General features: G+C 49.3%; 1 protein-coding gene across 2 annotated transcripts; it reads right to left on the reverse strand.

Moving 5' to 3' along the window:
- Nucleotides 1–1833: 1833 nt before the first annotated feature.
- VWA1 (von Willebrand factor A domain containing 1) lies at nucleotides 1834–22373 on the reverse strand. Of its 2 annotated transcripts, none has more exons than XM_010300289.2 (6): nucleotides 21749–22373; nucleotides 13180–13743; nucleotides 7068–7346; nucleotides 5782–6054; nucleotides 4736–5005; nucleotides 1834–4068 (listed from the first exon to the last, which is right to left on the reverse strand). In XM_010300289.2, the coding sequence occupies exons 1-6, from the start codon at nucleotides 21819–21821 to the stop codon at nucleotides 4028–4030; spliced, it is 1500 nt and encodes a 499-aa protein (XP_010298591.1). In that variant the 5' UTR covers nucleotides 21822–22373; the 3' UTR covers nucleotides 1834–4027. The 2 variants fall into 2 exon arrangements, with proteins under 2 accessions (XP_010298591.1, XP_075629052.1); XM_075772937.1 differs by having other exon boundaries at nucleotides 1834–4062; nucleotides 21749–22350.
- Between the last annotated feature and the right edge of the window lie 226 nt (nucleotides 22374–22599).

The raw sequence follows: 22599 nt of genomic DNA on the forward strand, positions 1-22599 counted from the left end.
TAGGTGAATGGGCGGGACCGTTGGGGTGGGGACGGAGAGCGGAGAAGGACAAAGTAGGGCGGAGGCGCTCCTCCCTAGCAACGGGAGTGCGGTGGCGTTGCTAAGGGGAGCGCTGGGATAAAATAAACCGCTGTGCTTATGCTCGCTGGAGAGGTGTGCGTCACTGACGAACCTGCGCGTAATCACCTCGCTCGTAACGTGAGAGACGACGTGAGAGCCGTTAGGAGAGGGAAGTAGAGGGAAAAAGATGGAAAGGTGCCCACAGGTAACACCCTGCAGCCTGGAATGGCGTCACGCGTGGAATGTGGCCTAGAGCCGCTTCACGGTTTGGAAGCAGGACAGCGGCAGTCATGCAGGTGTCCTTTTTCTTTAAATGTTCATGTTTCTTCCCAAACGCACACTTGAGTCTCCCAAAAAGTTCCGGCAGAACACTTGGGGTTTCTATCAGACCAGTCTTTTTTTTTTTCTTTTTTTTTTTTTACCTGGCAGATTTGTTGCTTGTTCTAAAAGTCAGCGTTGGCTCCGCAGTGTGATTCCATAGTGCCAGACATACATTTTGGAAAACCAATACGGTGGCAAAGTAGTTAGTGACTGTTACAAGGTAATATCCCAAGCACTCCATCCTATTCCTCAAAATAAGTAATCATATTTCATCTGCAGTTTTCTCAATTTTTTAAATTTTCCATCTTGGGTCAAAGAATATCTATTGAAAGTTTAATAAAGATTTGATTGCAGTGCTGCTTAGCACAAAAGGAAAGAGATGAGCACTACACAAACCTCTATAATTGCACCCGTGGGCTGTTTTCTGAGCTCATTGCGCTGTCGCGTTTCACTTGTGCAGTCAGCAGTAGCCAAGTGCAGATATAACCTCCATGTTGCCTTGAGAAATTAGCTAGTGCATCCTAATTATGGCTGTACTTTGACATCTCAGCAAGCTTAGGATTACGCCGGGGAAGGCTGCAAGTAGTGCACGCTTAAGAGCAAGTTTCTTCCAAGTGAACGCAAACACCCCAGCAAAATTCTGGAATTGGGGAAATACGCTGTTTTCCTTCAGAAAACCATTAAGCATCTACCTAGATAACAGCTGAGTGGGATAATGACTCCAGTTCCTGACAGATCAGCACCTTCCTGGAAGGTTATGTTCAGAAAACCCAGGGAGTCTTGATACAGGACAGTAGGCAACTTTTATCTTACTGGAGAACACGGGAACTCACACTAGCAACTCCAAGTTAAATATTTAATAATAGCCAACACCACGTGCATCAGAAGGTGCAAGAACCCTAAAGAAAACCTGGGAACAGCTCGTCTACAAATGAAGCTCTTTATAGTCCCCTCCCCCAGAACTTAGCTCCCACTGTGAGCGCTCCTGGTTTGTGCTCTCATCCTATACAGGTGTTTGGGTGTCATAGCCATTATATCCATACAGACAAGATGCTTAAATAGCCCTAGAAATCATTAGGCTTTAGGGAAAAAAAAATCCAAACGTTCAGTTTAACTTACCTGTCCAACTTAGAATTTTCATGTTCACAGGTACTACCAGGGATTTAAGGGACATTTACTTTTTGGCTCCTTGTAAAACAATTCTTACTGAAGCTGAGACATTATTGAGACTGATAGATTTCTACTTATATATTTCTGACACATTTTTTTTGGACGGTAGGGATAAAGTTCCATGTAAACCAGACTATGAAGTCATGGTGGAATGCTTACTTTCCAGTCATTTAAAATCGAGACAAATACCAGCTTTTCAACCCATACCTCTCATTAGAACAAAAGCTACACTTCGCAGATTTGCCCTTATTGCCATCAAGAACACAACGATCATTCAATAGCTCTTGTATTATGTATTTAATTGTCTTCAAACGAATGCATTACAATTGGGGGGTGTGTGACACGTTAATGTATTAGTAAACTATGCAGGGAGTTGTGCAAAATTAATTTCTGTCCTACAGCAAGAATGAACATTATCTTATTGCGTGAGAGATTCTAGAGGCTTTATCTTCCCCTCAGCACAGAGTCTCCATTCAGATTAACGAGTCACAAATGCACATTCCAAAGGAAAACACAAATCATATGAAATCTTCTTATCGAGTTAATGAATGACTCGCCTCCCTCCGATCCCTTCCTCCTGTACAAGATGACAGCCCAAGGCAAATGCTCCATGAACCTCGACATGACGGATTCAGCACGCAGGAGACAAGGTAAGTGACAAAGTTCCTCTCGGCTCCAAAAGGAGCTGTTTTAAGAGATCCATAAGCAGAGCTAACGGAGGGTTTGCAGGATGGAGTGACACTGCGTGGGGGCTCCCCAACATACAGCACAGCTTTAAAAAAAAGTTCCACATGTAGGACAAATAAGCAATAAATTTAAAATAGAGCAAGCGTTACTGAGGGAAGGTGTTCCCACTGATGCTGGTTTTTGTTACTAGAGAAGTATATACATTTCTTTACAGCCCTAAGCCCTGAATTTTTGAACCATGCTGCTCCAATGACTTTGTCACTAGGTATTAAAATTGTAAATTTTTTTTCATCTCCCATTTCAAAAGAGTAGCTTAGTGACAGCAAATTCAAGCCAGATTTACTCCTCTGCCCTAAAAACCTGATTTTTAAGCGTAGCTCAAGCTTAGTGCTGGGTGGAAGCCCAGGATAAGACAGTAAAGATGTGCTAGGTGTTTTCGGAGTGCAGAGGATAAAGCCTGGAATGATAGTGCTGGAAACATTGTCCATAATTAGTCACAGAACAGGCTAATTAATCTCCATACAGCTACTCCGACAGCAAGACTCACATCCAATTTGGTGAAGCTGATGGCGTGTATTTGAATGAGAAACAAAAATAACTGCTTTAGATGGTCTTGCTCTCTGGCTTTTCTTGACTCACTGCTGCTCCTTGAGCTCAGCTCAGGGCTGAGAGCTCTAGAGTAACCTGGTGGGGAAGGAAATTCCCAAATTTTTGAGTTTCCTGCTCTTTCAGATTGATACCCAAGGCAAATGACTTGGGGGAACTGAACTCTTCAAAGTCCAGCTGGGATTTGTATGTCATTGCAGCAGATGGGTTTAACACCAGTGCCAGAGGGAGAGTGGAACAGTGTTGATGAGACTCAAGAATTCAGCAGGCAGACAGTGAGCAAACTTTTCTGCTAGAGCACTCTGACAGCACTCATCAGCCCTGGCATGGCATCGCCCTATCGTTCCGTTTCTCAGAGTTCACCGACCAAGCTCTGCCATAAACCAAAGACCACCTGGGAACACTAAACTGTCCGTGCACTTTATAAAAGGCAGGATGTCTTTTATAAAGTGTGTCCATGTCCTGACCAAAGGCCAGGTGGGTTAACAACCTCTTTTCTTCCTCCTAGAAATCCTGGTGGCTTTGACCCAATCTCCTCTGCATACTGTACACTTTTGTATTATGTTATTCTTCTTTCTCCTAATGCTTTTCCTTCCATCCATCCTTCCATGCTAATCTTTTGGGATGCCTAATTTGAGCTACCTGTCAAGTAGACTGGATGAGTTGGAGGAAAGCTGCTCTTTGTCAAGTGTATCAGTTTCAATGGCCGTTGACAACAAGAACGGATTTGGCCACGTGTAATCCTTCTCTGAGTGCAGGTGCCTACAATGAAAGGCCAGTGCAGTAAACAGCTGAGTCTTGAACATGCTCATAAGCTGCAAAAATAAAACTGTATCAACATTTAATAAATAGAGAACAGGCAGTAAGCAAGCAATAGTGAGGATTCATCACTTTGCCCATTGTTTGTTATTTGTCAGGCCTATTTATATAAAAGAGGGTACAGATTTGGGATCTATTGGTCAGATTGGTTGTTCCACCCAGCCAAGCCAAACCTTTAAGCTTCAGGAGAACTTAGCTGAGGACAACTTTTAGGCTTAACAACCAGGACACCTCAACAGACAGCGCAGGCTGGGAGATGATCTGTGAGCTTTCTGGTTTCTTCCCCTGACCCCTCCTTTTTGCCGAAGTCTTTGTCCAAGCAAGATTCCTTGCTCTGCGGGGAATCACTTCACTCCAGAGTCTGTCATGCTCTCTGTCTGTGCTTATATTCTTGGGCTTCTGTAGCTGGGAAAAACACAAAAAGTATAATGTCAGCTTTATCCACCCATTCTCCAACTCAGACTGAGTCCGAGATCTCATCCCTGTGGTCATCTTCACTATCACCCCAGCCTCTTGCTGGGAAAAAGGCTGTGCTGCTGCACTGTCACACAGCTTTTTAGCTCTTACTTCACTTCAGCCTAAAAATCCCTTTGTGTTTCATGACAGTAAGTGGCTTCTGGGTAGCGGAAGGAGGAAAACAGATGTGTTGTGCCTCAGTAGCTGTGTTTAATAGTTAGCTTGTCCCTGCCACGTTGAAAAGCGAAGGGTAGCCAAGAGTCCAAATGACTTTTAAACAGCACTTCCAATGCCCATGCCAGCTTTTAGCAGTCTTCCCGCCCTTGTTATCCCAAAGTAGTTGCAGCAGTCTCCACTGTACACGTTTTCTCCTGCCTGCAAACATAATGCCACTAGGAGGAGTACTGTTCTTAAAAATGAGGGGAAGAGCCCATCTTCGGACAGTACCTTGTGGGCTGGTAGCTGTGATGAAGCCCTGTTGGCAAGGTAGCTGATGAGCACAGAGTATTTCAGCCATGAGGGCTCCTCCGTGTTGGATCTCCAGCACCTCAGTGCCCTTCAGGACACTTTCCCTTGGCTAAAATGCCCCAGGATTCTGCCTTGCACCCCAGCTCACCTGGCTGCATGTGCACCATGCGGCATAGCCTTTTGCCTGGCTGGTTCTTGTACATGGGCTTCACACAGACTTTGTTAGTGGTGCCTGAAGCCAGGTCTGTGAGGAGCACGCTGTGGATCTGCGGCGAAACGCTGATGACAGATGAAGGGCCAGTTTGCCGCCGGCATCTGACTCTGTAACCGAGGACTTTCCCATCGGCGGCATCCCAGGAGGCTTTCAGGGTGTTGGGGCCCATGTCCTCAAAGCGAAGGTGCCTCACTTTGGAGCCCTCTGGAGAAAGAAGAGTCATGTTACTGTGGGCCATTTGTATGGAGTGGTCCTTACCGCCTAGCTCTCTGTTCCTCCTGAGGGGATTGCTGAGAAGGGGTTGCCAGCCACCCAGCCTGGTCTTTTTCTGTTGCAGAGATGCAACAGCCCATCTCTACCTCTCTGCACTGGAGGAGCTCAGCCTAATCAGTCCTTAACTTGGTACCAGCACAAAATACTTTTGTTGGCACTGTTAGGTGCTGGCTGGCCACCTCCCATACCCTCAGCTGCTGTCGTTCTCTCAGCTCCTCATTCCTGAGTCCTGGTAAGAGCTAGATTTTTGCCTCCTGCATTATCTTCACAGGTACCTCGTCAGAGCAGAAGCTTCTGCTGATGAAATTGCCACCCCGCTGATGTTAAATCACACCAAAGCACAGACACTGAGGACATGGGAAGGAAAGGCAGTTTTCTTTTTCTTTAGGGAGATTCAGGGATCTCCAAGCCTGCTCTGCTTGTGACTACACTAGCAGCTTGGCAGTACACACCCTGGAATAGCAGTCATATTGTGCTTGTCTGATTTTCTTCCAGCCCTGTGCCTTATACATCTGCTACATGCTAATGCCATATCCTGTGCTGTTCATCACAAGCTGCGGCTCTCCCCTCCTCTCATCCCTCCCCAGTAACCGGGCTGAGTTCTCTGGCTTCACCTAGGGGCAGATGATCTGTGCGAGGAAACAGGCACACTTCAGAGACGCCTTGTGCCCATGCTGTTTCCTATCAGCAGCGTGCTGCTCGCTCACCTTCCTGAGTGCACGCTTTAGCTGACAGGGATCTCTCCTTTCCCGATTTGTAGGTTGCAGTCACTGTCACTAGATAGGTCGTATTGGGTGTCAGATTCTCCACCACAGTGCTGTTATGCTTGCCATCCACCTCCAGCAGCTTCGCTGAGTTCCCAGGGAGCGGTCCGTACAGGATCTGATAGCCGATCACGCTGTCCAGTGTAGGAGCCCAACTAACGTGGAAGCTGTGTGGCCCAGACTCTGAGATGAGAACCTGGGCTGGGCTTATTTCCTCTGAAAGCAATGTAAAAAGAGGTGAATGAGTATGTAATTCAAGGCATAATAATGCTGTCAGAGGAGCATAATTGACCTGCACCTTATTTGGGTTCCAGGGGGTGGAAGAAAATCCATCCAGCAAGTGGATGTTGATAGTCATCCAAGTCAGCACAACCCAGCTCAGCCCTAAGAAAATGGTTCCTCTACCTGTGCAGCATAAAGTGGGCAAAACTACTCAGCCAAAACTGTTCCTGCATGCAGTAAGTTAATATTAGATGCAAGTTCATCTCGTCTTTATCACCCCTGCTCAGATTTTCAGTGTGTGACTTTTTTGCATGTTGCTATCCAGCGTAAATCTGAGTTGTTTTTCTGGCCCAAATGACTAGTCTGCGGAGAGGGGCTGGCTTCTGCTCTGAGTGCTCCTCCGCTCCTTCCCTCTTACACAGGGATTCCCCAGCAGTGGATGCACCTGCCCGGAGAAGCAGCATGTGCCTACTTCACGAGCATTACTCTCCCCTAGCTGCACCTGCAGCCTCAGGTAGGAGAGACAGGGATCTCCGGCTTCCTATAACTGCTGCTCAAGCTGCAGTAACCCACACAAGGCAGTGCTGCTTCTGCCTGACCATCATACTAGGATAGTGAGTAAGTATGTGCAGCAGCCTGTGCTTTATCCCCCATGGGCTCTACATCTCAGCCCTGTTAAATACTTGCAAGCTGCAGCTCCTGTCCTCTCCCAGGGCAGTGGGCTCTGCTTTCCTCCAGATTCATAGATTTTTAATGTTGGAAGGGAATGTTATGACCATCAGACCTGATCCCCTGTTCCAGGTAGTCCAGAACTTCTGTAAGGAAGGAGGTGCCAGCGTAAAGAAGCCATCACCTCATTATGTTCTGTCCTGACCATAACCATCTGCCTCCTCCGATCAGACCGTGAGGCTGCGGGATGCAGACCAAGGGCTGGCCTGGTTGTTTTATATATGTGAGGCTCAGCACAGTGGAGAATTCCCCCTTGGTCACGATTGTGCATATTTTACCTGCCAGTGTAGTAACCCTTGTTGTCTGCGGAGGGAAGTAGTGGACGTTGGATTCAGGAATGAGTGCCACCTCATAAGTAGTTTCTGGTGCAAGGTTGCTTAGCATGATGCTAGTGTGAGCCCCAGACACTTGCTTTGTCCTCTTCCTTGCTAGATCATCTGTTGGGGCATACTCTAGCGTGTAGTAGCCAGTTTCTTGGGAGAGGAGCTTGGGCCACATCAGACGGAAGCTGCTTGAGGTGATATCCACCGCATGGAGGCGATTTGCTTGGATAACATCTGGAAGAGAAACAGTAGCAAGAAATCTCTACTGACATTAATACACAGAACGTGGTGGCACATCTGAAATACAGGCCCTTCTGGATGGGAGATGTAGCCTACAGCAACACTGGATGACAGCTGAAATCATCTGGGTGCAGCTGTGCCCCTTCATGGCAGTTCTGTGAACCAGACCTACTTTGAAAGGTTGAGGAGCACAAAACTAAATCCTTGAAGCCAAACATAAAGCTAAAAAAATGTAAACCACGTTTCAACTGAAGCAGCAATGTTGGGGTTTTCACACCACTCCCACCTCTTGGAGAAGACCCTCTCGCTGAACAGAACTTGCAGAGGAAATGCCTATGTCTCCAACCGCCATGAGGTGGCATTTTGGCTAAAGCAATTGCTCAGGTATGTCTGTGCACAGCAGGCTTCCGCTCAAGAACACTACTGCACCCTGCCTCCTAGGCACGTCCAGCCTCAAAACGGTTTGCCACAAGCCTCCAGGTTCATCTACAAAGCCCCAGCTTTCCCTCCCCATTCTCTCTGCCTTGTCCTCTGCGCTAAGGCCAAACGATGCTGGTGATCTGCTGTGAGAGAGACGCCTGGCACAGCAGGAACCGTGCCCCTGCCCGCCCAAGCCTGCCTTGTGCCAGCAAGAATTAATCTGGAGAAGTCCAGCAAGTTCTGGGCAGCTGCTAGTGCCCAACAGATGTGCGGTAGTTACTGTGCCTGGCCAAACAGGCAGATTCCCACGCTCAGCAAGGCGGTACCACATACGCAACGTGGCAAGCAGCACTGGCACTGCCTGTGACAGAATTTGGGCATCCAGGTTCTGAAACTCTTGCGGTCAGCTCCTCCAGAGCTCCCTGTGGAAATCACCTCCTAGTGAAACCAAACCACTGAATTTTGTCACGTATATGAAGCAGCCCAGAGTGTGAGGAAATACATTTCTCCCTGCTCTCTGCCTGTACCCAGTGGCCAGGAAGAAGGGGCAGCAACTGGGGACTGTCCAGCATTTGCTGAGCCGGCCGCATTCATCGCAGCTGAAGTCACTCCCTGCAGTGTTTCACAGAGCTCCATTGTTTTGTGACATTCAACATTCAGAGCCACTCTTGTGCTATCTCGCCTCTCTCTCCCCCTGCACAGAGGCTTCTCTTCAAGGCTTGTGCTACCTTTGAATTCTAGACCCCAAATGCCAGACACGAATACCTCTTCTGACGTTCTGCAGCTCCTCCAGCTTCCTCTGCTACTTGACCCTTCCAACATGCGTGGTCTCCTGAGCCCATCTTGGGCAGAATTCCACTATTCTCTGATCTTCCAGAGGGGCAGAAACACAGAAGACTTTGTTTCTAGCTCCTTGGAAGTGGCATACAAAGACATAAGGATGCTTTTTTTTAAAAGAAAAGTATTTTTAAAAGCACCCTGAATCTTAAAGCAGTGCATTTGCTCTGCACGGTGTCACTCCTGAAACCTTATGATAGTACCCTCCAGCTCTAGCTTCAATACTTCCCAGGGTACCGTAACTAGCACTGGCTGCCCACTGCGCACAGGTAACGGGAGGCACAAAAGTCTGCCCAGAGCTGCAAGAGAGCCGGGGGTAACCTTGCACTCTCCAGCCCGCCCTCTAACTGGGATATTAGCTCTTCCCCTCCGAGCGGCTCCCAGTCCCTGCCAACCTTCCCCGTACCAAATAAAGCAGCCTCAGTTTTTCCTCTGAGCTGTTCTTTGGCTCTCCCAGGCAGGCAGGAACATTTCCCTTCCCCGTGCCCTGCCTGCTCCCGTCCCCGCACGCTGCCAGCCTGCCGCACTCCACCCCGTCGGAGTTTGGAGGAGGCGGAGGGTGGGAGGCAGCGTGACGGGGCCCGGGGCACTGCACCCTTCTGTGAGCCCCACAAACACCAGTGGCCAAGCCACAAAGGAACAGAGGAAAGGCTTCGGTGCCAAAAGCCCTGCCAAAAGCTCTGGGAATGGAAATAAGTGAGGATGGAGGCAGGGCCCAGGGACGATGAGTTAAAACGGGCAGATTAAAGGGTGCAACACCTGAGGGACACGCTGCAGGAAGCCCACAGAAAATGGCTCTGCCCCTCGTTGCCAGATTACAGATGCCTTGAGCACGTAAAGAAGGCAATAAACCCCAGAAAACAGATGCCCATGGTAAGCCTCACAGCCCCTCCTTGTTCCCAGAGGGAAGCAACGTGTTAATCTCTTGTATTAAACCAAGGCAGTGCCTTCCTAGCAACAGACACCGCTTGTGACACGCTTGCCTTCCACCTCCTGGTGACTTGAAACACCGTTTCACAGTCACAAGTTTGCTGGCACCCCGTGAACACTGGCGAGGTCACGATTAGACTCGGAGGAATGCTGCTACTCATGATGTGTTTCAGAAACGCAGTCAGGCAGCAGCAGAACCTGTTCTAGCCCTGGGTACACGATCCCCTCTCTGCAGAAGCTTCAGCTAGGACTTGGAACAAATCGCTTCTGCTTTGTGGCTCTATGTCCCTACATTGATGTGGATGGGAGGAGGGTTCTGACTCTAGGAGGGGGCATCACACTTCACCGTTACCAGGGTGGACGTGCAAGGTCTGAAATCACTCCCCGTGGTCGCCCAGTTACATCCAGTGCTAAATGAGAATGTCAGAGGACTCTAAGCTCAAACCTTTCGCTGCAGCTGAAGTCATCCAGAACCTTGTTTCAGATCAGAAATGTGTTGCCCTGCATGTGCACGGGAAGTGGCTGATGTTTTGTGACTGCTGGGCAGGTGGGCTCCTGCAGAACTTGGCTCAGAAGATGGTGCCGAAGGATGAAACAAGTCAGCGGTTGTCAGTTCAACCGTCTGAGTAAAGAGCAAGTGATGTCATCTCAAAGGAATGCCTTGGTTTCACAGTATTTGAAGGTCCTTCCCCAGAAAGAGAGCACCAAATGCCATATATGGGCACATTATATATAAGATGCAATGGAAGAAGCCTGAGCTAGAGTCCTCTCTCCTTCACACCAGGAAAGGCAGAGGTATTTGCCACGAGCCAGCTGTGGCCGTGGCCATAGCCTGGCTGGATGGGAACTGTAGCCTGCTGCATTCTGCGGACTCATTTTGTCAGGACCATGTGCCGAGGAAAAAGAGGGGGAGCGCACGTACGCATCCATCCACGGTCCCTGTCTCACACCCTTCTGCATAGCAGCATTACTGGGAACTATTTCAGGTCCACCATGTCTAAGCAGCAGCTCATCTTCTCTGCTCTGTGACACAGCCAGGCTTCTCAAAAAGGGAACTGAGGCAGAGGCATCACATCCCTTGGCCTCAACAGAGCCTGTAGCGGGATAGAAATACAGTTCGGAAGAGTAAGGCACCTTCCTTTTGTCTCCCTGTCCAAGTAGTGGCGTCTTGGACTGAAAACCAAGTTGTTGTGAACTCCAGGCTCAGCCCTAACAGTTTGTTATATTATTTGTCTGCTCAGATCTCTGATCAAATTTCTGAAGGCAAAGAAAATGCTTCTTAACTGAGCAACCCCCACGTAAAGGTGTCTACCTTCGTACAGTGAGGTACAGCTGCAGAGATTGAACTTGTCCATGGAGGGTTCTCAGCCTACCTGAGACAACAGCAACTTGGTACCCAGGGACCATTGTGTCGGAGTATCTGTGGAGCAGGCATGAAACACCCCACTCCTGGATAGGAGGTGGAGGGAGGTGAGCAACTCTTGACAAAGCTTGTTTGTGCACCTACAAAAGGCTTTTAAAAAACAGTAGCAAGAGATGAAGGTAAGATAGCAGTGATAATGAAACCAGCCTGGGCCATTCCAGAGTTGGAAAGGCGTAATTTCTGCCTGCCAAGGATCCTGCCTGTCCCTGCTGTTCCAGGGGCCAGAAGCAGGAGGGGTGGTGATGAGGGCTGCCTCCTCCAGGCAGGTAAGAGTGGACATACGTGGCTTTATTAAGGCTAACTCTGGTGATGTTACCAATGTCTGGTATTTTGCTTAAAACACCAGCCCTTGCATTCATGTGGGAATCTCACCTTCCATTAAAATTCCAGACTAGTAACTTTTAGACCTGGTGGGTGCAGAATGCTGCACTTAGGCACAGTGGAGTATTTATTACCCTTTGCAGACCTTATGACCTTCAAGACAATCTTGTGCTGCAAGGATATGCAGGTGATTTCTCATTTTGGGATGCTATTTTATACCATCTGGATTCAGGATGCACTAGAAGCTGAAACAGCCACTTGAAACGAAATATCTGGGGGTCTGGGTGGCATCTGGTACAGTAGAAGGACTCCTGGTACGGCTCCATACTTGTACAGGAGAGAGGTGGATGATTGAAGGAGAACATAGTCCCTCTGTGTGATTTGTTAAATGACCATAGTTGGAAATAGGAAGAAATTGCTACATACCGCCAATTCTGTGGAAAGGGTTACTTGGAGACTCCAAAGCCAGCTCTAACCATAGCAGAAGCCAAATGAGGAATTAAAACAGGATTTCCAATGGAGAGAGAACCTCTAGAAAATTAATGGAAAGTCTGCAAAGTCATAGTAACTCGCTCAGCTTTCCAAACAAATCCAGAGGCATCTGGGAGGCTGAAGCAAAACCCCTGCCTTGCAATCACAGGCACTCCCACCGTGATGGCGAATATTCAAGAGCTACAAAAAGAACATGCATTGTGCAGTGCAGCATGCAGATTAGCATGAGACATTCCTCTTGGCTTCCAAATGCCTGTCTCCTGGCCCAGATTATGGCTTTGGGTCTCCTCAGACCCTTTCCTGGATGCTTTAAAAAACAGGACTGCTGAAAAATCAAATCTGCTGTCTGTTCCTGCTCTCTGCACAGCAACCGCCACAACCACGCTAGCAACAAAGAGGTAGCAGTTGGCCTGCTAAGCCTAACAAGTTAGGGCTGGGATTTTCTTCCAAGGGCTGTGCTAGCCAAGTCGGGCTATAGATCTGGTGGATGCAGAACACGTTACAACAGGGGATTTATGGAATAAAAACATTCCTCTCCTACAGTCTTAATGCTGACAGCAACCACCATCCTTAATTGCTCTTGGTAATTGAACAACAACCGCCAGCCACTTGTAGGCACGAGTTAGATATCTCGGTGTGTGCCAGCCACTGTGCCTGCACACGATGGTGTATAGGACGTCAGATCTGCTCTAGAGAAGAGTTTGAGGGAGCTGACATGACCAAACCCTTCCCAGGCATACACATCCCATTTTGTGTATTCAGCGTGCTCAACGCATTTGTGTCCTCCGCCTCCATCAGCTGGCACATAGTCAGACAGCATTTTAGAGGGGGGAAAAAAAAAAATCACCCTGAATGTGAAAATCAAATTCAAGAGGCTTAGGTACCTTGCTGCCAGTCAGCAGCCTCCTACTGTAGTTAAATCACTGCCTGTTTGGGAAGCCTTTGGTTAACAATTAACCTGTGCAGGTGGGAGCTTTTTCATGCCACACTGGAGTTGTATGGATGTCTGTGACCTGCGTGATTCATTTCAGAGTCTTGTGGGTTTTTAAGTAATCCAGATAATATGCTGCCTGAGCCTCCTTCCTGCATTAACAAGGGAACAACTCATTACAAACACAAGTTCAGCTCACTAATAAGTTTGCAGAAGGGAATTTGTCCCAGTCAGTCATGGGACCTCCCAAGGGGAGTAGAGATATTTGTCTCAGACCTCCTAAAAGCCTTGGATTATACTCGGACCTAAAGCATTGAGGACAAAGCACCTCAGTTTGCAAGGGCAGGCGCTGTGGGTCAGAAGAACCGTTGGGTTCAGGGGATTCTCACACTACCTGCCCTGCAGAGAAAGGCTCTAACTCATATTCAGCCCCGTTGCAAACTCCCAGTGACCACAACCCAGCCCCACTGTACCTAGGATAGCGTCTCGAAGCTCCTTTGTGATGATGGGTAGGTCATCAACATCCACAAAGTGCAGGTGCTTCTCAGGAGGCTGGCTGGCAGCAGCAGAGAGTTCCAGGTAATTCCCCCGTCCAGTGCTGACAATGAAGACTGTTACTCCCATGTCCTTCAGGAGCTGCATGGGTTCAGAGATGTCATCAGTGGAGAAACCATCTGTCACCCAAACCAGCACCTTGGGCACATCTGGCCGGGCACCAGCTTCATCACTGAAGAACTTCTCCTTGGCATAGGAAAGTGCTTTGCCTGTGTTGGTGTCGCCCATGAGCTGCTGAGTGTCCCGGATGGCTTGTTGCAGAGTCCCACTAGACAGGTACCGGTCAAAAGGGAACTCCATAGTGGGTGTAGTGCTGATGTGGATGATGCTGGTCTGGACATCTTTGGGGCCAAAGGTGAAAGGTTGCACGAGGTCCCACATGAATTCCTTGACCCTGGAAAACTCATAGTAGGAGACGCTGCCAGAGCTGTCCAGCAAGAAGAGGAGGTCTCCCTCCGAATTGGAAACAGGCAGCTGGGGACCTAGCAGGGGAAGAGAGAGGGAGCTGCGTTAGTGAAATGGTATGAACCCATCCCTGCACAGGCATCTGCTAGGAAAGCTTGGTTATCTTGTGCCAAATCTCTGAATTCAGTGAGAATTTTGCTGGGTAGAGACCCAGCTGAATAGCAGGATTGTGACCTGTGTCAGACTACTTGTCTCCCACTGCTTTCTTGGGGTTCAGTCTCACTTTGGGATGTCACAGCTGCTCAGCCTGATCTAGGTCCTGCCCGGGAGGGTCACTGTAAGGAGAGAGGCCAAAGCACGGCAGCAGCACTGGAAAGAGCTCTTGGAGGCACTGCAGGACAGCAGCCTAGTGCGGATCTGCCCGGTGACAGGACCCTCGCAGCAGCACACTTCAAACACACCACCTACCCCACAGGGTTTCACACTGGCCAAGAGAGTAAGAGACGTGCAAAGGAACAGTTGGAGCATCTCAGTGACACAGCAGCAGCAGCCACCCTGAGCACCGGTGGCATGCTTGGTCCATCGCTGTGAACAATGGCACAATATCCGAGCACCCAAGCGTTGCAGCTGCCATACTCCACGTACTTCGGTCGGCTGAGACGACAACAGAGACTCACAGTAAACAGAGTCAGCGCGTCTCAGCCCTGCTGCGTGCAGCTTGCCCTCTGGCTCTTGGCAAAGGCCAACACTGCAGACCAGTTTGGCCTTTTGGAGCTCCCTCCTTTTACATGTTCTGCACCTCACCTAGATCAATCATCATTCAACAGATGCATCTCACCTAGCTGCTTTGGTGAGCTCTCCAGGAGCAAGGAGAGGAGCTCCCGCTGCCCTCATTGGCTCCCTGCTCTCCAGGCTTCATTGCCAAATCTGTTTTAAAGTCACGTTTTACCCATTTGCAAAGATAAAAACGACAGTGAGGAGGAACAGTATTTACTTTTCCTCCTTTCCATTCACATGCACGATCCCTACTGTTCAAGGAGCTCCTCGGATGGCCAGAACAGACCTCGTGTCTCTCAGAGGAAAAAGGCCAGTCATGGGAGAGGAGACACAGGCCAAAATACTGAAAAACTGTGATGAAATATGCCTGAATTCAGCCTAGTGCCTGACTCCCGAGAAAATACAGCTCCTCATGGAATGAGGGCAGGATGAATGCCTGATACTCCTCTCGTCCAAATTCAGCCAAGATACAGAACAGATGGGAACAGAAAATGTCATTGCAGCAGCAAAGGGAAGTAATTTCCCGGGATACTAATCACACCTCCTCATTCTTAAGTCCTGCACAAGGACAGGGGGCTGGAACAGATCAGGGAGCCAACACAGGCAGGGTAGAAGAGATGCCCCGGACCTGGCACCGCAGGAGCCATGGGAGCTCTGGCTCCTGAGCACACCTAGCACTTCCACACTACGCTACACAGGATCTGCAAGCACTACACAGACTTACAAAACCTCATTACAGTCTTTCCAGGCACATGTTATTAAGCCATTACAGATAAACTGAAAGTCCAGGGCAGCAGAAAGAGGCAGGAGCTTTGGCACAGGTATCAGGGTAGAGGCAAAAGTACAACCCACAAGTCCTGGATGCTGCTCTCTCTGCTGCAGAAAAAAATGCCTCTGAGCTACATCATCTTGCTCTGACACCTCTTATTACACAACACCAGGCTGATCCTGAGCACTTTCTGCTCCAAGCTAGAGGTGGACACGTTCCAGGAGCTGGGAACATTCCTCACCAGCCTGAGCCAGCAGGTCAGTCGTGCCCCGTGCCAGGGAGTAGCCTCTGCCATCCAGAGCTGCTGCTCTGGGCTAACGCGCAGCAGTCCCAGAGAAAGCAGCAAACTGCTGATTCCAAGAAAGAGGGCAACTGCCAAGGTCAAGAACAACTTTTGATAACCTGGGATAACTTACAGGTTGATCCCATCTTATGACAATGGCAGTGCCTGGAAGAAAAATGATCTGTATTTGGAAAAGAAAGAAATGATAAAGAAACTTGATGAGAAAAACTGCTGTGTCTGCTCTCCCAGGAGAGGTGGCTGTTTCTCAGAACTGGCTGCCTCTTGGTTCAAAGGCTACGGTCCACACAAGACTGGCAGAAAGCTCCCTGATTTATACGACCGTTGGCAGGAAAGTCTGGAATGGAGGGACTCCTCCCTAGATCACTTTTTAAAAGCTAGCCTAATTTGATGTTCTCTTGCTCTTCTGAATACATACTGACCTCCTTTCCCAGACAGTCTCAGGAGCAGCACCTCTCTGGAACAAGATGTCTGGGAAAGGGCTGCACAGACCCATTTGTGCAGAAGAACACTGTGCATCAGGAAGAACACACTTCTGAGGGTGTGGCCTGGAGTCCCCATCCATTTGACCCATTTTCTTACAATTTCAACTAAATCACTGTGTGGGAAGCACAAACACATAAGGAACCCTCCTTCTACCACTCTTGGAGCTTTGGAGATTTACAATAGCTGGAATACCAATAATGAATTTGGAATTCTTTTAACCACCACCCTGCTTTCTGACAGCTTTTGAAGTGCAAGAAGGGCGACCAGACATTCCTGCCTGCCCATTTGGGCTCCTCTATCAATGAAGGGATCAGGAACATGGGGTCCCCAAGCAGTGTGGGCTCTGGAGCACAGATGGACTCGGCGCAGCACACAGTGACTGAGTGCTGGAGCCATGTGTGGGAGCCAAAACCACAAGGCAGTAGACAGCTGAATGGAAAGGCTTCTGTAAAATTAATTGCTCCAAGGAGACAACTCATGCAAACAGTTTTCCCCCTGCAGAAAGCCATGTCAAGGCAGGCCCAGAAACAGCAACGAGCCTTGCAGAGACGAGCAGGGGGTTGCTAAGCTCCCACTGGGGCACTACTCCAACAGGCAGATATGAGATGGCAAAATCAAGAGGAGGGAAAGGAGCAGGGCAGGGGAACAGTGAGTGGGTACAAGGGGTCTATTACATGTCCTGCCAGTGAAACCTGATGGCCTGAGCACAGAAGAGATCATGAACTAGCAAGAGCACAGCCATTCAGGGTACAACGCAAGGGGCTCAAGGAGGAAAACAGAAGGTGGAGAAGTGGTTCAAGCTTGAGCCACAGGGGACTTGATCCTCTCTGCCCAGTCTTCATTTGAACAGATTTTACCCGGCTATTTATTTCCCTCACTGGGTACTGTTCGGATGCCTGCCTGTGCAACTAGGGCATGAGCGCCTGGGTCTGTCCCGCGGCAGGAGTGTTCACATCTGTGTGCTCAGGAACATCAGGGGAGGTACGTTGGAGAAAGGGCCAGGTGTGCTGGGAATGCCCACAGGATGGGGGACAGAAGTGACATGTCTGAGTCAGGACCACACTTACTGCGTGTGTTACAGTATAGGTGTGCACCAGAAGAGAGCCAGAGTGCATGCACGCATGGTCTGTAAACATGCAAATATGCTGCCCACAGGTCACTGTGCTGCTACAGAGACCAAGGCAGCACAAGAACCACTCTCCTGTAGTTGGCGCTGGCTGAGAGGGCAGAGGCACACCAGATCCATGATGAAAAAATAGGAGAAATCAGGTGGAGCCTTCAGAAATGGAGAACATCAAAATTACTTGGAGGTGACTAAGGAAGAGATGCTAGGAGGAGGCAAGAGTGAGACCTGCAATCTACGTGGTTACAACCCATTCTGCATGACCCAGCACGACTCAGTCCCGTGGTGCAGACACCACCCCCACCCCCCGAAACTTGGCATTCAGAGTTTCATTTTCAGCTGAGCAGGGGGGGTGGGGGGAAGTGAAGCCCAGTAAGCTTTCCTGCATGCCCATAGCAACGTGCCATTTCATCACCACATCACACAGTAGAGCTGAACCTGTGACCTGCCGGTCACTGCCACTGGTTCCTAGAGCTCCCAACCTCCTAACGGCACTCCAGCAGGGCAGAGCAACGAGGACTTCGTTTAGAGCTGCTGGCTGCATGAAGCAAGTCAAACACATGTAGTGGCAGCTCTGTGCTTTCCCCTCCACTGGAAGAAGTACAAGCCACTTACTTGGCTGGCAAGCCACAGGGAGAGATCTCAGCAACATGATTGCCTCCTCCCAAGGGGAACTCATTGTTTCTCTCTCTTCCCTCTGCTCCTCACCAGTTTGAGTAGCGTCACTCATTTACTGAATGTTGCAACAACAGCTGTGGAAGTTTCTGACCCTGGTAGGGCAGGGATCAATGGCCAAAGGACATTGCTTACAAGTGGTAAACAAGGTCACATGCACTAGCACTCTACCAAGGGAATTCGGCATGCACCACAAGGTAGCAGATGCAAGCAAAATCCCACTACTGCCAGAACTACCTGCACAGGGGAACAGATGGGTGAAAACCAGCATGGAACACCTGCTTGAAAGAGAAGAACATCAAAGGGGAGTGACGAGCCAAGCCCCTGTCGAATTGCACTCTTGACCATACCCTACAGCTCTGGCACACCAAGAGAGTTGGGCATAATGTTAACATCCCTTAAGCATTGGTTTGACCCATCATACACTGCTGGAAATAGCTGTGTCAATTAGGAGGCTCTGCAGGAAGAGCTACAGCTTGACACCGCTATGTTCTGCCTGGAGGACAGAAACCATTGGTTAACAACAATTGGGTAACAAAAGCAACAGTTATAGTGGTGGGCAGGTATATATTTTGGAGCTAAAGGGATTGTCTGTGGGTGGAGCAGAAGGTTAATCCTTCATACAGGCAAATACCATCACAGTTACCTCTACTTAACACTCAGCCCTGCATAAGATGGAAGCAAATTCATAGAATCCCAGACTGGTTTGGGTTGGAAAGGACCGCAAAGCCCATCCAGTGCCACCCCTGCCATGGGCAGGGACACCCTCCACTAGCCCAGGTTGCCCAAAGCCTCATCCAACCTGGCCTTGACCACTGCCAGGGAGCCAGGGGCAGCCACAGCTTCTCTGGGCACCCTGTGCCAGGGCCTCAGCACCCTCATAGGGAAGAATTTTTTCCTAATATCTCATCTAAATCTCCCCTCCTTCAGCTTAAGGCCATTCCCCCTTGTCTGGACACTCCATCATCCTTCCCTTCAGGTTTAGGTTTTCAATTCCCTCATCTTTCTTCCTGTTCTTTGTCCCTCATCCAATATAAACATGCCATCCGTGCCAGAGGTGGGGCTGTGGAGATTCGTTACCAGTAAATCCCCGTGTTACGCAAGCGGCTGCTGTTTTCAAGCAGTTTCCTTGCTTTACAGCAAAAGACGATCGGCTGTTTGGCAGGATGCCAAATAAAGATTTCCTCACTTTCAGTGGTACTCAGAGAAGGGACGTCCATTAGCACCCCCCTGCCTCCTGAACCGTCAGGCCTTTGCTTCCGAAGAGCTGAGGAGTAGCTCTGCAGACCTCGTGCCATTGCTGCTCCGGTGCTCTACTTCAGTCTAGGGATGCACGGTGAACACGTGGCAGTAGCCTGTTGTCACGCTCCAGCTGATACCAGTAGACACAGATCAGTCATCAAAAACACAAAGAAGTGTTTTTGAAGGGATCGATATGGGAGCAAAATGGCACCGTGGAGTCACAGTGCTGATATTTAAATGCTTGGCTTTTCCAGGAGAAAAACAGCTGGTCAGACTTTCCTGTCTTACACTGAGATGCTGACAGGAGACATCCGCTTCAAGAGTTCCCTGCACTCTCAGCTGGGACCTGAACACATGCCTGATTTACATGGGACTTGGAACTTGTAGAGCATAAAGGATTTAATGGCCAAAAAAGATCATGTCCTGTCTGAGTTAACTATGTTTTAACTTCCATGCTTGTCTTCCCTTCTCAGGGTCTGGTCGTGCAAGGAAAAAAGTTCTACTATGAGTGGAGCCAGGTTTGGAGGCTGAAGAACGCAGCCTCTGCTTCCCTGGGGCCCCTTGGGATCACAGTGAGAGGCAGGAGGAGAAAGGTACCACCTCTCCCAGAAAGAGAGGTATCCACCAAGCCAGCCAGGAGGTGTTTTACCCTTAAAACCATGTCAAAGAGAGGCCTGTACCATGGGAGATGGCTAGATCACCTGCCTATTTAAGGAGCTGAGCCCCACCAAGCAAAATACACTTGTGTGACTAAAAGCACAAACTGCCTGTGCAGGTTCCAGCTCGTCCGTGCCCCAAATTACAGGCTGTGGGTTGAGAAACGGCCCTTCAGACAAATTCCTCTGGCGGGAAGGAAGTTGGGTTACCATCTCTTACGATCTTTTCAGGAGTTTCACTATCTCTGCTGTTTTGCTTAGAGCCTCAGGAGTCCTGAAATCATGGAATTACGCCAGACACTGAGCTGTGTTTCAGAGATCAGTAAGTGCAGAGCCCTCTACAAAGTGCCTATGGACGGGCCACGTCGTTATTTCTCACCTGCTGCACCCACAAGGACAGTAACATCCCCATCATTTTCTGCTGATGCTAGTCCAGAGTAACCAGGTAACGACAACCTAAGTTTCATTTATCGAAGCGCAATCTATCAAATGGTTGTACTTTACACTGACGCAGAGATCTGAATCTGGACCTAAAGAGGAAAGGGGGGGAACATCATGCGATGCTCTGCCTTGACTTTGTGCCTTGGTGCCGTATGTCAATAGCCCTTGCCCTGAAAAAGCTAATCATTCCTGAGCACGTAGAAACTCCACTGGCCATCCAGTAGCTTCCTCACTTTGCTCACTGCAGGTGAGGAAAAAAAGCCACAATCATTCACATTCAGTCGAGTCCCTAGGAAACAGAGTTATGAACCTGCATCCCTACCTCTCGGACAGTTCCTCTCATTGTGTCATCGTGGCACACCACCATAGCAGCTCCAGACAAGAGCTAGCCCATGTCCAGGAGCCCTGCCAGACTGGCTGCTTGCTCAAGGTTGCTTTAGGGAGCACCTGGGAGGAGCCGAGGGGGCCCCCACATCAAAGCTGCTGGGGAACGGGCACCTTGCCGACCAGCAGGTTCATTTCCTCTAAGGGCGCTTGCCGTTGTGCAAGTCAAAGCACGGCAATGACACAACCCATACACCTTTGCCCCTGGAGCAAGGCGCAATCCTTCTAGAAAGCCACGGCTTGCTTTTTCACATGCTCTGAAGGTCTGAGCATTGATTTTAGCCCGGGCTGGGGAACCGCCACGTACAGTCCCATGGCAGCGGAAATGCATGACAATACAGATGCAGCAGCACCGTTTCTGAAAGGGCGTGTGTCACTGAGGGACGGAATCCAGTACCCTGTAAGGGGATCTGAGCAATAGTCACAGTCCGGTCTGCATGCCAGAAGCAGAATCAGACTGCAGCAGTCGGGGCTGCTGCCCGAGTCGGAGGACCTCCTGTCCAGAGAGACAAAAGGTTCACTTCTCCTTTCACACATTTCCCAGGTGCAGTGAAAACCAGATGCAGCCAGCAGTAGCCCTGCAGTCAAAGAACAGAACCTTTTTCTGCTTGTGAACACAAGGCAGAACAAAAGTCATTGCATCAGCTTAGCCATCACGATGTGGGTTAAGTCTGCTGCCCAGCACCGCAGAAACCAGAAACGAGACGTTTATCTCCTCCGCGTACCTTTCCCTGCTGTCAGTTCTGCGAGACTGACCCACAACCATTTTCCCTGAACGGTACCCCAGAGAAAAAGCCTCTTAAAAAGGAAATACAGCAATTGAATTACAGAGATTAGCAAGAGAACAACAGAACAGAAAGAGTACCCCATCGCTGGTTTTACTTCCCTTAACCGATGTGCCTCAGTACATAGGTAACAGTGACAGTCAGGACTTTTACCATATGATTGCATTAAACTCCGCAAGTTGCTGAAGCAGTTTCCTTTCTGCTACTGGAAACAAGCAAGGTAAAATTTCTTTCTAATATGGCAATTTAAAAAAAGCTTTATGGGGTTTGGGTTTTTTTGTCCTTGTGCCAGCAAAGTAACATACAAGTATAACTGTACACCTAAAGCAGCAATATAACTTCAGCTTTTATTCTGAAAAGGGTTTTATGAGAAGCTCTAAGGACCAGGAGGTATTAAATGGGAGAAAATAGTAAGGGAACGCCTCGCCTTTTCAGGCACTCACCTCTCTCAGGTGTGTTCTGTCCCACAGCAAACTGCAGCCACAGACCAAGAGAAAGCACTGTCTTGGCCAACATAGCAAAGTCTGGTCCTGGGCAAACTACCTTAAATCCAAAAGCTCGGCTCTGTGAAGGCAGATGAAAGGCTTAAGATCAGTCATATTACGTGCAAGGATCCACCAGATCCCAGAGCGTCACTTTTATGCTGCTCATGCCTTGAGATCCGACTGCTTCTTTATGTGTGTTTTGCTGGGCTGTGGTGTAAGCTCTGGCTCCTGTAGGCAATTTTCCTTCCCCCCCCTCACTCCTTTTAAAGCCATAAATCCATCTTGACAGGAATAGCTGGAGGAGAGGCACAAACAGCACCCCTGCTGCTGTTCCTCTCCCAAGTTAAACTTGCCCCGGGAGTGTGGATTCAATTGCAGGCAGCCTGCGCGCAGCTGGGCTGGTTTGAAAAATATATCCCTATAGATAAAACTTTGGCCCTGCAAGACGCTGGCAGCAGTCCAACTACCAGAGAGGGGGAAAAAAAAAAAAGAAAAAAAAAGCTCAAAGAAATCCAAAACTGCTCTGCTCTGGAATGAACTAGAAGAAGGAAAAACACGTATATAGAGGAAAGAAAAAGTAGAAAGGCTGGGGAGCATGCCCTGCCCTGGGAATATTGGCTAATCTGCTGGGAGGAGGCAGGCTGAGCGTTCCCCCAGGTCCTAGCGCTACCCAACGGTGTCCCTGCCCCTGTGCTGCCCCACGGAGCCGGACACGAGGGGGACAAACAAACGCGATGCCTCACCGCTTCACCCTGGAGAAGAAGTCGGCAAGAGACGCGGAGCCTGCGGCGAGCAACCGCTGCCGAGGT

Source organism: Balearica regulorum, chromosome 21, assembly GCF_011004875.1.
Source record: "Balearica regulorum gibbericeps isolate bBalReg1 chromosome 21, bBalReg1.pri, whole genome shotgun sequence".
In the NCBI taxonomy this organism is placed as follows: Eukaryota; Metazoa; Chordata; class Aves; order Gruiformes; family Gruidae; genus Balearica; species Balearica regulorum.